The 17,070-nt window shown below is 40.4% G+C and overlaps 1 protein-coding gene across 1 annotated transcript in view; it reads left to right on the top strand.

The window, feature by feature from the left end:
• LOC143026807 (uncharacterized) overlaps nucleotides 1–15,827 on the top strand; it is a 33,342-nt gene extending 17,515 nt beyond the window's left edge. Inside the window, exons 3-4 of the mRNA XM_076187583.1 lie at nucleotides 14,748–15,178; nucleotides 15,458–15,827. Coding sequence (XP_076043698.1) covers nucleotides 14,748–15,178; nucleotides 15,458–15,827 — 801 coding nt within the window. The remainder of the gene's footprint in view (nucleotides 1–14,747; nucleotides 15,179–15,457) is intronic.
• The last annotated feature ends 1,243 nt before the right edge of the window (nucleotides 15,828–17,070 follow it).

Here is a 17,070-nt window from a genome sequence, read left to right as displayed (position 1 = left end):
AGAGAGAGAGAGAGAGAGAGAGAGAGAGAGAGAGAGAGAGAGAGAGAGAGAGAGAGAGAGAGAGAGAGAGAGAGAGAGAGAGAGAGAGAGAGAGAGAGAGAGAGAGAGAGAGAGAGAGAGAGAGAGAGAGAGAGAGAGAGAGAGAGAGAGAGAGAGAGAGAGAGCGAGAGAGAGAGAGAAAGAGAGAGAGAGAGAGAAAACAAAACTTGGAGACTGAGCGCTGTGCAGAAACTATTACGAGAGTCGGGTAAAAAAAAAGTGAAGGAAGAATTAATCAACAAATGCAACGATGATGGACGGAATGGGATGGTTGGTTCTTACGAAGACGAGTTTTGAGAAGGGATCAGATGCTGTCGGGAGATCACAAGATTGGGTAAGGACAAAATCAAATGAATTCTGGAATCACCAATATATTTGCACGTAACCGAAAATGCCCGTGCTTACATGCGTATGAACGTAAACACACACACGTACATACACGCACACACACACACACACACACACACACACACACACACACACACACACACACACACACACACACACACACACACACACACACACACACACACACACACACACTCACGACTCGATGGCGCAGTGGTAGCGTTCGCAACCGCTGCTACAGCGGTCTGAGCTCGAATCCCGCCCAGGATTGAAATAACTTCAGTATCGCTGCGCTGCGAGTCGTCACTCCAACTCTCGTGGGCGGGGAGTTAGGGGTGTGGATGTGTGTAAGGTTCCAGCATTACCCATAGATCGGTCATATAATTATGAGCTCTGAGGTCTCTTCCGGGAGGGTAATTGGTGTCGATCACGAGTCCAACACGATATCTAAGACCATGATGAATCACACATAAAATGCCGTACTCAAAAGTTAAAGTAATTTGATCACTGCTAGCAAAAAAAAAAAAAATAAATAAATAATAAATAAAATAAAATAAAATAAAATAAATAAATAAATAAATAAATAAAATAAAATGAAATAAAATAAATTAATAAATAAAATAAAATAGAAAAAAGAAAAGAAAAAAAAGTTAAAATAATTTGATCACTGCTAGAAAAAAAAAAAAAAAAAAAAAAAAAAAAAAAAAATCTTGTTCCAGTATCGCTCTAGGAGTTCACTTGGGTATGTATACATACGCAGCTCTCCCTGCCTTCTTCTTCTATGATTCCAGGCATCCCTGGAAGACTTCCAGCGTGTCCTTCTTGAGCACCTCCAGCGGATTTTTTTTCTCGATTTCTCAGACGTGAATAATGTGAAGCGTGCTGTTTCCTATTGGCTTAGTTGTGGGTGCGAATCCCGCACTCCCCTGCGATGACCAGCAATAACCCAACAACCCGAGCGTATAGGGAAAAGATTGACGGCGTCGGCCGCAGCTGCTCAGCGCCTCCTGGCGTATTAGGCCCCTCACCAGCTGTCTGTGCGTTCTTGTTTTGTTTACTAAAACCAACCAGACTTTTCGATCATCATCATCATCGTGGTTTACACAAAAACTTATCAATGGTTTTCCTTCTTCTAACCAAACTTTACGTCTACGAAGCGACATCCCTACGGACCGGAGTCACGCATAATTCTTTCGTGAACAGAATAGCTTAGTTAGCAAAGTGACTTAAAAGTGGCCAGTGCATATTAGCTTAACTAGCAAAAATAGTTTAGTTATCAAAGTATATCAGGTTAAAAAAAAAGAGCTAAAAGCGGGTGTGAGCAAAGCAGGTTATCCAGCAAACGTTGCTTAGTTAGCAAACGTATCTTAGTTAGCAAACGTGGCTTAGTTAGCAAACGTAGCTTAGTTAGCAAACGTAGCTTACTTAGCAAACGTAGCTTAGTTAGCAAACGTAGCTTAGTTAGCAAACGTAGCTTATTGAGCAAACGTAACTTAGTAAACGTAGCTTAGTTAGCAAACGTAACTTAGTTAGCAAACGTAGCTTCGTTAGCAAACGTAGCTTCGTTAGCAAACGTAGCTTAGTTAGCAAACGTAGCTTAGTTAGCAGACGTAACTTTGCAAACGTAGCTTAGTTAGCAAACGTGTATACGCCTCATATACATGACGAGTAATATAACCCCAGTCATATAACCCACTTCCTCACTCACTGTCCACCACAAGCATCAAACGCTGACCTAGACACTCCTCTCAAACAAAAACCGACTCAACATTACGAGCTCATGTGAACAGCACTGTCGACCACCAAACGACACACACACACAGACGAACACACGCGATCAATCTAGTAGCCACCCAGTACTGACGGTCCTCCCCTGGATATATAATTAACATGTATGATAGTAGACATCAATACGTAATTAATGCAGTTGCCCCACCCATGTGGGACAACAAAATAATAAGAAATGAATGTTAAGATCACGATTAAAGGCAACTCAAGAACTTGTCCACTCATCACTTCCGTTGAAGAAAAAGTAGATACACCAGAGAGCAGACAGTCGGTTCTAGTGACGTGCCCTAGTGATAAGACTGTGTAATAGTGTGTAAACTAAGTTGCTTAAAGTGTGACAAATAAAGAACAAAAACTTAAAGGTGTGTGTGGAAGTAACCCCTTTCTGCAGATGATGTAACGACCCCGTTACATCTTGTGTCTACAAGTAACGTTGGATGGAGATGATGTAACGATACATCACTGGTGGCAGCAACTCCCGCAACCCATCTTCTCCGAAGAGACTACGGTGTTTTATAAAAAAAAAAAAAAAAAAAAAACCGCTCTCCACGAACAAGAACTTAGTTCACACTACACAATCACGGGCAATCGTCACAACCGATTTCACACTACTAAAATCAACATTATAAAGGTAACATAAAATCCTTCCACTTAATACCAATATATTCCGTAATAATAACCATACATTACCCATTCAAACCATCCCTGATACTCGCCTTGTCTCCCTTTCCATAACATGCGAGCATAATTCATCCGCCCCAGAGGATTCACACCGGCTGCGCACAGACCCGCGTAACAGCCACCTCATCCCCCAAGACAGCATACCCACCTTCCACATCAACCACCCAACTGCTTTCACCGAACGTTTCCTTCGACTACTACAATCGAAACGTCAGCAACACCACCCCCCGCCGGACATTGACATACCACTCGATTCAGCTCAAGGTATCAAGGTAACCATTATACCTACAGATACCCACGTGCCCAACGCACGTAAACCTTACTCTAAACCATCTATATATATATATAATATATATTAATTCCACATTTATTAAAAATTATAAATATTTGTTTTCTATCCATATAGAAACTTTATGTACACCTTTTTCTTTTGGTTATCATACCTTTCTCATACTTTAACCAGTAGCTCTCATAATTACATGTTTCAACACTAATTATAATTTGCCTAATTTTTAAAACAACATATATTTATATATGCAATAACTTTTACTAGATTTGACTATTACATAATATCACATTCATATGCATTCTTACAGTTAAGTAATTCTTGTCTAAACTATATATATATTTATATATACAATAACCTTTAATTGCTTTCACTACGCATTACCCATTTATATTTACATAGAACTTATACATTTTTATCAATGTAACCTATTTTACTGCTGTAAAAATTTTTTTATAACCATAATTAATTCTATTATAATCATAATATCATTATAATTAACTCCTTACTATATCATATTATTTCCACATTTTAATATTATTATATGTATATACATATTTTTATGATTTTACATATGTAATCCCATTATACTGTATAACCGTTGACACCCTATACCCCCCCTCCCCTATCTAAGCATAACATATTACCCCTTAGCTACTGTATACCAATTATTTCAATCTTAACTATTTTAAACTAGACCACCCATCTCACCTAACTATTAAGTAATACATGCCTCGCTAGTTACCACTAACATGGCAACAGGGACGAGAAGCAAATTCAAAAAAGCGCTAGAAACCATCCTCTCTAAATCTCAAGAGGAAAACCCATCAAGCAACTCAAAAATAGACAAAGACAATCCAGACCCTCATCAAATAAATCCACGGATTGCCATTGCCATCCAACAGTTAGAAAATGAACACTCACATCTCTCTGACAAAGCTGCTCCCACGGCAGGTACCCCTACAATCCCTCTTTATGAGAATGATATCTTAGCCTTTTTTAACCAACCCCCTCAAATAGACCCCTTTCACCCCTCACAACTACAACCACCCATTCCTCCCATCCAGCCAAATATGCAAACTACACCTCCTATAAACCATAATCAGTCCAACCCCCCATATCCCAACACACAATAACCCCCCTCCCATTCAGCCACAGTACCAAAACTTCCCCTTTCCTTCTCCCCATACCCCAGCTGGTCAAGCCACCTCCACACCATACCACCAACCACCACCTAACCCTCCTCCAAGCCCACAATATTATCCTTACCCACAACCTCAACCAACAATAATTAACAACTATCAAACCATTACCCCCCTCACAGAAATCCCAACCTTTTGCCAAAATAGTGGATTATCCATAAGTGACTTCTTGACAGCATGTGACCTGTTTTTCTCAAAAAAAAAAAAAAAAAAAAAAAAAAACTCTGACACAGATAAAATAAATTTGCCGTTCAAAGGCAAGGATGCTAGACAGTTTAGTTGCATGTGGAATCAAATATCAGGAATATAAACACCACCTTCTTAATGTCTTTCATAACAAACAAGCTAACAACAGCTCCTTCCTTCTCACTTTCCTCAATAACACTAGAGTCCAACCACATTCCGTTACGAACATTATGGATTTCGTAGCAAATGAAATGAAAGAAGTCAGAGAGGACCTGGAGAATAACTCTCCTTGGATCCACACTGACCAATTTGGTCAAAAGGTCATGACCACAAAAAACTTACTAACATTCTTTGAGATAGGTTTCTATCTCTCCCAACTCCCTCCAAAGTGTTTAAAGGAAGCCTCCAAAAGGGAACTAAACACTAGAAACCCTCTAGCTTATACCTATATCCTAGACATCATCAATGCTTGCAATGTATCTTTAGACACCCCCCATTATCTCCCCAGACTAAATAACCTTCAGTCACAGCAGCCCCCTCCCACCAATCAAGGACAACCTTCTAAATGGTGCTCTTACCATTCATCACCCAGTCACAACACTAGAGACTGCATACAAAAACAACAAATGCAAACACAGGCACCACGCCACCCTATCCCTTGCTCAGTTCATGGAACCATTTCCCACACCGATGCCCAATGTCGAACACAGCAACAACAATACCCGCAGGTACAACACCACCCCATCCCTTGCTCAGTTCATGGTACTACCTCCCATACGGATGCGCAATGCAAGGTGCAATATCAAACCATACAAGTTCCACCCCCCTCTAAACCTCCACTCCTACCTACACCAACACATCCAAACAAATACTGCAGCCTACACAAAACAACAACTCACTCCAACGAAGAGTGTTACCTACAGAAATCACAACCACAACCTCATCAGAGAACTAACCAACCATTCACCACCCCTCGACAAACAGCTCCCTCCCACACAACACGCACAACTCAACACCGATTGGGGGAACGTGTACCAGCCTCACGCACCAAACCACCATAGGAATATCTCACACACAACACAACTACGTCACCCTAAAAGTGACTTTAGATCAACTCACAGTTGACATGATGGTTGATACAGGAACAAACCTGAACATCATCCCAAGAGCTCTCTATGAAGCATTAAATGACCCACCCCAAATTCAATTTTCCAATATGGAAGGACTCCTTATAGAAGGGAGCACCATTTCTCTACACGACACCATAGACTTAAACATAGAAGTCAACAACTTCCAAGTAGGTTTCACACCTTTCCACATAGCTGACGAATGGAGTCTCGATCAACAAGGTATAATAGGATTAAAATCATTGAGGACATGGAAAACTATTATAGACCTAGACAAAAATAACATCTTCTCAGATGTGAATGATGAGCCAACTGTCACTGAGACACCCGACTCAGACACACAACCTCTCTCATGTCTCCCTTCCTCAAATACTCCAATTCCAACTAACAACTATTCCTTCCAACCACCCCCTTATGTCACCTCAAAGGCATTGATGTATAACACAGTCATCATTCCCCCTAGACATTCCATGACTGTCCCACTATTCATACCCAGAGCAATCGGACAACAGGACGCCATAATTGACTCAGAAACGTCTAGACTTACCAATATCTCAATTGAACACTCTTGGGACATAATCCAGGAAAATAGAACGGCCTTAGCCATGTTAACTAACCTCTCAGACCAAAACCGTAAAATCAAGAAGAATACTAACATTTGCACAGTCCACCTCCATAATTCCCCTATCCAGGAACCACTCCCTCAACACATCAACCCAGTAAGACCAACACAACCCCTCACCCCTATCAATCCAGACCAAATCATAACATCAGCTGACGGAGAAATTCATAACGAGCTATTAGCTCTCCTACAGAGGAATAGATCAGCTGTCGCCTTAGAAGGTGAACCATTAGGCAAATGTGATATAATCAAACATCACATCAAAATTCCCCCTAACACTCCCCCTTCATACACCCCCGCTTACCGCATTCCTCACAGTAGGAAATCCCAAGTCAATAGCAATGTACAAGAGATGATACACCAAGGCGTAATTTCCCATTCAGACTCCCCATGGAACAGTCCCCTCTTTTTGGTCCCTAAGAAAGACGGAACCTTACGCCCTGTGGTGGACTTTAGGAAAGTCAACCATCTCACTCAATCTGACCCCCACCCACTACCTGCCATGCAGGACGTCCTCCAATCAATAGGGAACAATAACACAGTTTTTTCCACTATCGACCTTAAGTCTGCCTTCTGGCAAGTGGAATTATCTGAGGAATCTAAACCCATAACTGCATTCTCCACTGACAAAGGACACTTTCATTTTGAACGTATGCCCTTTGGCCTTAAAAACGCCCCCTCAACCCAACAACGGTTGATGACCCGCATATTCAGTGACATGATAGGAGTCTCATTATTCGTCTATTTAGACGACCTCATTATATATAGTCCCACAGAAAGAGACCACCTTAACACTTTAGAGATTGTCATCAAACGTCTCAAACATACGGGGTTAAAGATTCAATTAAAGAAATGTAGATTCCTCATGAAGGAACTCACCTTCCTAGGCCATAAAGTGAATGCAAAGGGGATCCATACAAACACAGACAAAATAGATGCCATAAACAGCTTCCCAATCCCCAGAAACACAAATGAAACACGAAGTTTCATAGGGCTAGCCTCATACTACAGACACTTTATTTACAATTTTGCACACATAGCTTCCCCTCTGACCAAATTCACAAGGAAAGGCGAACCATTTCAATGGTCAGAAACAGAACAACAAAGTTTCGACCACAGCCCCTGTACTAGCCTTCCCTGACATGAAGAAAGAATTCTTTCTTTACACAGACGCCTCCTCTAAAGGAATAGACGCAGTCCTACAACAGAAAGATGACAATGGCAAAGAGCACCCCATAGCCTACGCAAGTAGAGTCCTTAATAAGGCTGAGAGTAACTATTCTACTACTCACAAAGAAGGGTTAGCTATAGTTTGGGCACTTAAACATTTCAATACCTCATTTTAGGCTACAAGATTACCATACTAACAGATCACCAACCCCTAGTCTATCTTTTTAACTCCAAAGACTTACATGGGAGAGTTGCTAGATGGAAAGCAACTCTCCTTGATTACGATCCCAAGATCGTATACTTAGCTGGGAAAGCTAACGTAGTGGCAGATAGCCTGAGCAGACAAACCTACATCACCCCCATAACCCAAACCACATGCATACCTATGCAAGAACTCACAGAGGAAACTGAAAGAGACCCTATATGGTCTCCAATAAAACAGCATCTCCTTTCACAAACCCCCTTACACTCCCGACCACCTGTCCCTATTGAGGAACTCAAACTGGTCGACGGAGTCATAAGGAGAACCATTAACACAAGAGAGGTTACTGTTATCCCCAGAGCTATAGTCCCCAAGGTCCTACACATATTGCACGACAGTGCAATGGGAGGCCACTCGGGCAGAGATAAGACACTAAACACTGCTAGGCACACATATTACTGGCCTAACATGAAAAGAGATATAACCACACACATAGATTCTTGTATAACTTGTAACCAATTCAGAGGCCCTGACCCGAAAGAAATCAACATTAAAGACATCCCACTCCCTGCTGAGCCATGGGAAACACTTGGCATTGACCTACTAAAAATGCCAACGAGCCATCAAGGTTCCAATTTTGTACTCACAGCAGTAGAATATTTCTCTAAATACACAATCTTAATACCACTCCAAGACAAAACAGCAGAGACTGTAGCCAAAGCCCTAGTTAACAATATCTTTTGTAGATACAACATACCACACACAATGTTATCTGACAATGGCTCAGAATTTAAAAACCAGGTGATGCGCGAAATAGCACACCTGTACAACATTGACCAAACATTTGCCACTGCATACCACCCACAGGGAAATGGTCTGACTGAGCGAACAAATCGCAAGGTCCTAGAGATTCTCAGACCCTTGGTCAACGACCTCATGGACAGTTGGGAAGATTAGCTACCACAGGTACAAGCCAGTATCAATAGCACAGTCAATTCCGCAACAAAGATGTCCCCACATGAGATCATTTTCGGCCAACCAATGCGCCTACCCTACCAAATATTCAACCAACCACCCCCACCCTTATACAACCTAGATAACCTCACACACTGCATCAAAAGAGGTATGCAAACCATTTACAAACAAGTTAGAGCAAACTTGAAAGAAGCCCAGGAAAAGACAAAGACAAAACAACACAAACGCTCAATTCCACTTGACATAACGCTTGGTGACACTGTCATGGTCAAAGACTCAACCAGGACTAACAAACTCAGACCCAAGTTCTTAGGTCCCTTCACAGTCACAAGCTCACTCCCTAACAATGTTTTTCTACTAACAGATCCTTCCGATCACACAACCGTGACCATACATGGAGAGAAGCTGAGAAAGGTCAAACTCAACCTCGACCCAATCCCACTTCCCATCAACAACCCACCTACCACGACCACACATAACTCACCCAAACGCAAGTCTCATCCCATGACTCTGCGTCGACGCAACTAAACATGCACTCTAGCTCTCGCCCCTGAAGATGCAGGACGTCATGTATCTATCAGTGGAGGTTAAAATGGCCCATTTCCAATAAGAACTCCTTTCCACATATCTAATGAAACTTCTCCACTTCCTTCCGACCAATATAACCTTAGCGAGAGTCAGATAAACATATCCTCATTCACTGAGACATAACCTTCATCCTCCAAAATGAAATACATCATTAATTACCCACCTTAAACATCAACTATCTTTAAAAAAAAAATTATTCTTAGCAACATACCTATAGACCCGATCAAGAGATTCTCCCCTTCGGAAATCTACCCCTACCCACCCATACCTAAGGTCCCCGCTACCATCCTTCCAAGTAAAATAGACATGGTACACCTACTGAATAAATCGACTACTCTTGACATGGACTCACTTGACCTACACTACAAGGTACTGCCATATACCTCCACAGCCCTTTCACTCTTAATCATTCTCTTTATACTGGTAATATTGACAAAATTCTGTTGCACGAAGTAAAAACTTCCAAAACCTTTCAACCCCCATTCCCGAATTACTGTAAACCTAGATTAAGTTTATTCTTGTGTCTCACCCAATATCTTAAATAACATAATAATTCTTACGAGAAACTATATACATACTATGAAATAAAACAAGTGCGATGTGACACACCAAACTGACCGTAGAACAGTGTTTAGAAAATGACACTCCCTACAGTGATAGTGTTAAACACATGAACGCCATAACATTTAGAAAGTGATTTCAACAGTGTTATCAAATATATAGTGAAACCTTTCATATGATATTTAATATAACATGTAATCTGGTGAGACACAACGTTACTCTTCTGAGACAGAACATCGCTACCCTTATTTACAGTTCATGATCCCCCTTGGGACCTCAGATTCACTTCAGCAACAACCCCCCATCTCCACATATAATCACCCAGGATTTTGTGTCTCTGAACCTTTTCTCGATGTATTACCCATATGAATACTTTTGTAAACCATGTAACCTAGGTGCCGGGAGCCACCTAACCCCAGGGGGAGAGCGATATGTATACGCCTCATATACATGACGAGTAATATAACCCCAGTCATATAACCCACTTTCTCACTCACTGTCCACCACAAGCATCAAACGCTGACCTAGGCACTCCTCTCAAACAAACACCGACTCAACATTACGAGCTCATGTGAACAGCACTGTCGACCACCAAACGACACACACACACAGACGAACACACGCGATCAATCTAGTAGCCACCCAGTACTGACATACGATATTACGTATACTGACGGTCCTCCCCTGGATATATAATTAACATGTATGATAGTAGACATCAATACGTAATTAATGCAGTTGCCCCACCCATGTGGGACAACAAAATAATAAGAAATAAATGTTAAGATCACGATTAAAGGCAACTCAAGAACTTGTCCACTCATCACTTCCGTTGAAGAAAAAGTAGATGCACCAGAGAGCAGACAGTCGGTTCTAGTGACGTGCCCTAGTGATAAGACTGTGTAATAGTGTGTAAACTAAGTTGCTTAAAGTGTGACAAATAAAGAACAAAAACTTAAAGGTGTGTGTGGAAGTAACCCCTTTCTGCAGATGATGTAACGACCCCGTTACATCTTGTGTCTACAAGTAACGTTGGATGGAGATGATGTAACGATACCGTTACACCCGTCCCGTTACAAACGTAACTTAGCAAACGTAGCTTAGTTAGCAAACGTAACTTAGTTAGCAAATGTAGCTTAGTTAGCAAACGTAGTTTAATTAGCAAACGTAGCTTAGTTAGCAAACGTAGCTTAGTCAGCAAACGTAGCTTAGTTAGCAAACGTAGCTTAGTTAGCAAACGTAGCTTAGTTAGCAAACGTAGCTTAGCAAACGTAACTAAGTTAGCAAACGTAGCTTAGTTAGCAAACGTAACTTAGTTAGCAAACGAAGCTTAGTTAGCAAACGTAGCTTAGTTAGCAAACGTAGCTTAGTTAGCAAACGTAGCTTATTTAGCAAACGTAACTTAGTTAGCAAAGGTTGCTTAACTATCACAGGAACATCCCAGAACTCTGTTTCGCTGAAGAAGAAGGATTTCTCGACAGGTTCTATTTTGTTATGAATCCAAAGGTTTACGATCAATAAAACCTCCACAGTCACTTTACTGGAGAGTTAGGAGGGAGGGAGGGAGGGAAGGAGGGGAGGGAGGGGGAGGACGTGACATAGGGATGGCGCTTGTCTGTCTTTTCCTTGCGATGTATGGATGTGACAAATGGACCAAACGAGCCAAGAGTAAGAGAATACAATTTTCAAAAAAAAAAAAAAAAAAAAAAAAAAAAAAATCTAAAGTGTCAGTGGTATTGATACAATATATTGATTCAATAATATTGCGCTAATATTATTAGGACAATATAGTCATGTAATATATTTACTTAAAATTATTGCGGCCATACTATCCATATACTAGCAATAGTATTGTGTAATAGCAGTTACTATAGAATAGTATTGATTGTGTAAGGTGTGCTTTACTCTTCGTATATTTTGAGTTGGCGGAGGATCACAAATGTTGCCATATCGGTGATTTGTGATTATTGGGTTCAATTGAATTACAAAATTTTGCTCTTTGATATTCTATTGCCGATAAGTATTTCTGTTTAAAGTTTGAAGCTTTGAAAGGGTCACTGAGATAGTATTTTGAACGTAGAAAGCAAAACCTGTTGATTATTTTTTCTTTTGATCGAAACAAACTGGTTTAGGAAAAGCATCGAGTGACAGAAAAAGTATTGGATTCCCTTTAGTGGCATCCGAAACCTTTTACGATGCCCCTCGTTCCTTATTGTCAACCTTGACATACTTTCTGTCCCCCTCTCTCTTCCTCCCTCGATGAATGAGCATTTTATTTTTGTTCCATTCCTCGGTATTTCACTCGTTATCGTTTTTCTTTTTCTTTGGTCTTTATCATCTCGTCGTATCTCACTTTTTCATCCTCTCTCATGTCATATAGCTTCTTTCGTCTTTTCAATTTATGTTTTTTTTTCTATTTTTTTTTAATCTTTTTCTCGCAATGTCTCAGGTGTTTGGGTTCTGCTTACCAGGGAGCTTATTGTGCTCACTCTCCGTTCTCTATACCTGCTTCGTTTTTTTACGTAGTGATAGTGATAGTAGTGACAGTGAAGGTAAAAGTGATCGATAATAATGGTAGTAGTAATAGACAGTGATAGTAATCGTGATAGTGATTGTGATGATGATGATGATGATGATGATGATGATGATGATGATGATGATGATGATGATGATGATGATGATAATAATGATGATGATGATAATGATGATATTAACGAATGATAAGGATAACTGATATTAGTAACAACCACATTGATAAAAAAATAAGATAATAACGTCAATAAAAATGATCATTACCAATCTCATTATTGCAAATGCCTCACAGCCAGTCTATCAGCTAAGAAGCCCAGTGGATACTGTGACGAACTAATGAGCGGACGGTCGTGAGTACGATCCTTGGAACACTCTGCGTCTCCGACAGCTATAGCCTAAAAAAAAAAAAAAAAAAAAAAAAAAGCGGCTTACAGCAACTGGCAGGGCTTGCCCTACCATTGGTTTCTAACCAATATACCTTGGGTGAGATTCTATGTCCATAAGAGTACATGCCCAACCCTGGTATTCTCAAACCTCACTTAAGTTTTGGAGAACCATAAACTCACGACAAGGGATCAACGTCTCTCATTACTTTAATAACTAGATTATATCTAACTGCCATATCAAACTAAATTTACCTAAATTCACAGTGTAAAGCAACTCCAGAACCTGTCAGGGTTGAAAATCCAGCCACAAAGTTAGCGTAGAAGAAAAATCCTCCTCCAACGCATTAATACAGTGGTTAATTATGGAACACCAGAAAAGATCGTTCAGGAGACCAACGGGTCTATTGGTAAACACAGTGATTAATTATGGGATACCAGAAAAGAGCGTTCAGAAGATCAGCAGGTCTATAGCTAATCAGAATAAAATAATATATCTAAAAAAGGCATAATGATGAAATGATAACAGAGAATAGAATAATAAAAATACATACTTACAATACATACATACATATATACATACATACATACATATACATAAATACACACATACAAATATACATATATAGATACATGCATACATACACGCATGTATACATACACAGACACATACAGACATACATATGTAATATGAATACCAAAAGGCCGTTTCGCCATTATATAATGGAGGGTGGCATAGCCGAAATATACAGCCATCCCAAATCCATTTCTCAGCACCTTATGGATGAAGGCTCATCCCTGACGCCACACTGCTCGGGTCAAAGGGGAATGCAGCGAGGCAGAGCACTTCCATATCAGGTTCTTTAGATTTAAGAAGGAAATAGATAAGAATTGATTTACCAATACGGTGGTCAACGAATGGAATAGACTTAGTAACCATGTAGTGAGCGCTGAAACTATCAGTTGTTTTAAGAAACGGTTAGACAACTTTATGGATGGGGATGACAGATGATAATGGACATGGAACTGCCTAGTGTAGGCCTTATGGTCACTTGCAGTCTCCTTCATTCTTATCTTCTTATGTCCGATATCCGAAGCTGGGCTACCCCCACAGCTTCACTGCATGGTGACCGCGCCCTCGCTTCATTCACTTGAGAAATTCATGCAGTCAAGAAGAATACTCCTTCGGGAATAATGCAATTGCAACAACTCTCCATTCACTCTTATACTTTACACTCTCTCCTCACTGCTCGACAGGCATTTCTCTTACACTTTATGCTCCCTTCACTCCTATCCTTTGTGCTCTCTCTTCACAGCTCGACAGGTATTCTTCTTACACTTCATGCTCCCTTCATTCCTATACTTTATTCTCTCTTCACTGCTCGACAGACATTCCTCTTACACTTCATGCTCCCTTCATTCCAATTATTCATCTCATTCCTGGTCTTCCTCTTGAACTGATTTCACCCACATAAGTTTTTCGCTTTTTATTTATTCATTTATTCATTTATTTATTTATTTTGTTTAGTTTTCCTCTTGTATTCTTTTCCTATGCCATTTCGGCACTCTTTGATCAATCCTATCTGCTGGGACTCTTCCCATTCCCGATCTCCGCTTGAATCCTACAATTCTCTCCCTGTTCATCCCTCGAACTCCCAACATAACGTATCCAAAACGAAATCGTCCTCCTCCATCACGTCGCCACCAATACATAACTCCTTCGTTTCCTCCCCGTATGAGCTACTGACTACCTAAGCTTTATGTAGTCAATACCTCATGGACTTTGGTGAGAACTTTACGGACCAGAGTAGCGCAGCGCTCTTTAATGACTAAAGACTCATCTCCACCACCATCACCACAAAAAAAAAAAAAAAAAAAAAAAAAAAAAAAAAAAAAATATATATATATATATATATATATATATATATATATATATATATATATATATATATATATATATATATCAATGTAACTTAAAAAATAGTCTTTCCAGTTTTTCCCGTTTTTCAATCCGTGGTATTTTGGGGACATCGGGTGGGTGTAAGGTTGTCCAATAGGAAGAAGAAGAAGAAGAAGAAGAAGTCGGGGTCAGGTGGTATTCTTCCTCTTCTTCTTCTTCTTCTTCTTCTTCTTCTTCTTCTTCTTCTTCTTCTTCTTCTTCTTCTTCTTCTTCTTCTTCTTCGCGTTCTTCTTCGCGTTCTTCTTCTTCTTCGCGTTCTTCTTCGCGTTCTTCTTCTTCGCGTTCTTCTTCTTCTTCTTCGCGTTCTTCTTCTTCTTCGCGTTCTTCTTCGCGTTCTTTTTCTTCTTCGCGTTCTTCTTCTTCCTCCTCTTCTTCGCGTTCTTCTTCGTCTTCGCGTTCTTCTTCTTCTTCTTCGTCTTCGCGTTCTTCTTCTTCTTCTTCTTCTTCTTCTTCTTCTTCTTCTTCTTCTTCTTCTTCTTCTTCTTCTTCTTCGTCTTCTTCTTCTTCTTCTTCTTCTTCTCCTTCGGATCTAGAGGACTCGAGCGGATCTTTGAGACTCGAGTGGATCTAGAGGACTCGAGCGGATCTTTGGGACTCGAGCGGATCTAGAGGACTTGAGTAGATCTTTGGGACTCGAGCGGATCTTTGGGACTCGAGCAGATCTTGGGCGTAACTTAAAAAATAAAGTCTTTCCAGTTTTTCCCGTTTTTCAATCCGTGGTATTTTGGGGACATCGGGTGGGTGTAAGGTTGTCCAATAGGAAGAAGAAGAAGAAGAAGAAGAAGTCGGGGTCAGGTGGTATTCTTCCTCTTCTTCTTCTTCTTCTTCTTCTTCTTCTTCTTCTTCTTCTTCTTCTTCTTCTTCTTCTTCTTCTTCTTCTTCGCGTTCTTCTTCTTCTTCTTCGCGTTCTTCTTCTTCTTCGCGTTCTTTTTCTTCTTCGCGTTCTTCTTCTTCCTCCTCTTCATCGCGTTCTTCTTCGTCTTCGCATTCTTCTTCTTCTTCTTCTTCGTCTTCGCGTTCTTCTTCTTCGTCTTCTTCTTCTTCTTCTTCTTCTTCTTCTTCTTCTTCTTCGTCTTCTTCTTCTTCTTCTTCTTCTTCTTCTTCTTCTTCTTCTTCTTCTTCTTCTCCTTCGGATCTAGAGGACTCGAGCGGATCTTTGAGACTCGAGTGGATCTAGAGGACTCGAGCGGATCTTTGGGACTCGAGCGGATCTAGAGGACTTGAGTAGATCTTTGGGACTCGAGCGGATCTTGAGGGCTCGAGCGGATCTTTGGGACTCGAGCGGATCTTGGGCGTAAGTCTAAATAAAAATATTTTTCTAAAAAACAAAAATGACGAAAATAAAAGAGGTGAATAATTTACAGTTGCTTATTTTATAGCCTTTGCTTGAAGGTGGGGCGTAGCCCTCCGCGAGCGAAGCGAGGTGCGCCGCAGGCCAAGCCCCCCGGCGCAGCCGGGCTGGCGAAGCCAGGGGCTTGTATATATATATATATATAAATAAAAATAAATAAATAAATAAATAAATAAATAATAAATAAATAAAGATAAATAAATAAATAGAATAGATAAATAAATACATAAAATAAATAAATACATAAAAATAAACAAATAGAAATGAACAAAGAAATTAATAAAAACAGAAATACATGAATAGATAAATAAATAAACAGATGAATAAATAGACATATAAAACAAACAAGTAAATAAATAAACAAATAAATGAAGATAGATAAATGAATACTAATCACTTTTGATTTCTTCCTTCGTTATGCTGTCGTAAGATTTTTCCTTGACCTCTTCTTCCACGACTCCTTCGGCCCCGGAAGGTTGGAAACGCCGCTTATTCCCAACAAAATACTTCTTGACTAAAACGCATCAACGACTGCAACAGCACTGCATAGAAAGAGGCCAAAGGGAGAGTATGGGGATCAAGTATATCTAACGTTTCGCCGAGCAATTCTTGAAAAAACAAGTTGTGTTTACATCAAATTCATGTTCGTTACTCACAGCAAGCTCGGACTATAGAAGGAGTCAGATGTTTGTCTAAAATTTTTTTTTTTTTTTTTTTTTTTTTTTTAAGAATCCCTGCTGGTCGAAACGTTAAGTATACTGAATCCCATACTCTTCGTTTGGCCTCTTTCTTAAAATACTTCTTCTTCCCCCCGCACAGATGGCAGCAGCAAAAGCCACGGGGGTTACACGCAAGGACTAATATCCATAAATGTCGTAGTGCTTTATACAAACTACCGTACTGGATGGGCCGGCAGCAACACCAAGAACCTTCCAACGCCTTCACTCTACAACACATTTATACCCCCACCCCCCCGGCCTCTCTCCCGCCCCCTCTCTCCCTCACCCTCCCTCCCCCACTTTCTCCCCCACCCTCTTTCCCTCTCCTCCTCTCCTCCTCCTCTCTCTTT

Source organism: Oratosquilla oratoria, chromosome 7 (genome assembly GCF_046742065.1).
Source record: "Oratosquilla oratoria isolate Oo_2021 chromosome 7, ASM4674206v1, whole genome shotgun sequence".
Classification (NCBI taxonomy): Eukaryota; Metazoa; Arthropoda; class Malacostraca; order Stomatopoda; family Squillidae; genus Oratosquilla; species Oratosquilla oratoria.
This window is presented reverse-complemented; position numbering and strand designations above follow the sequence as displayed.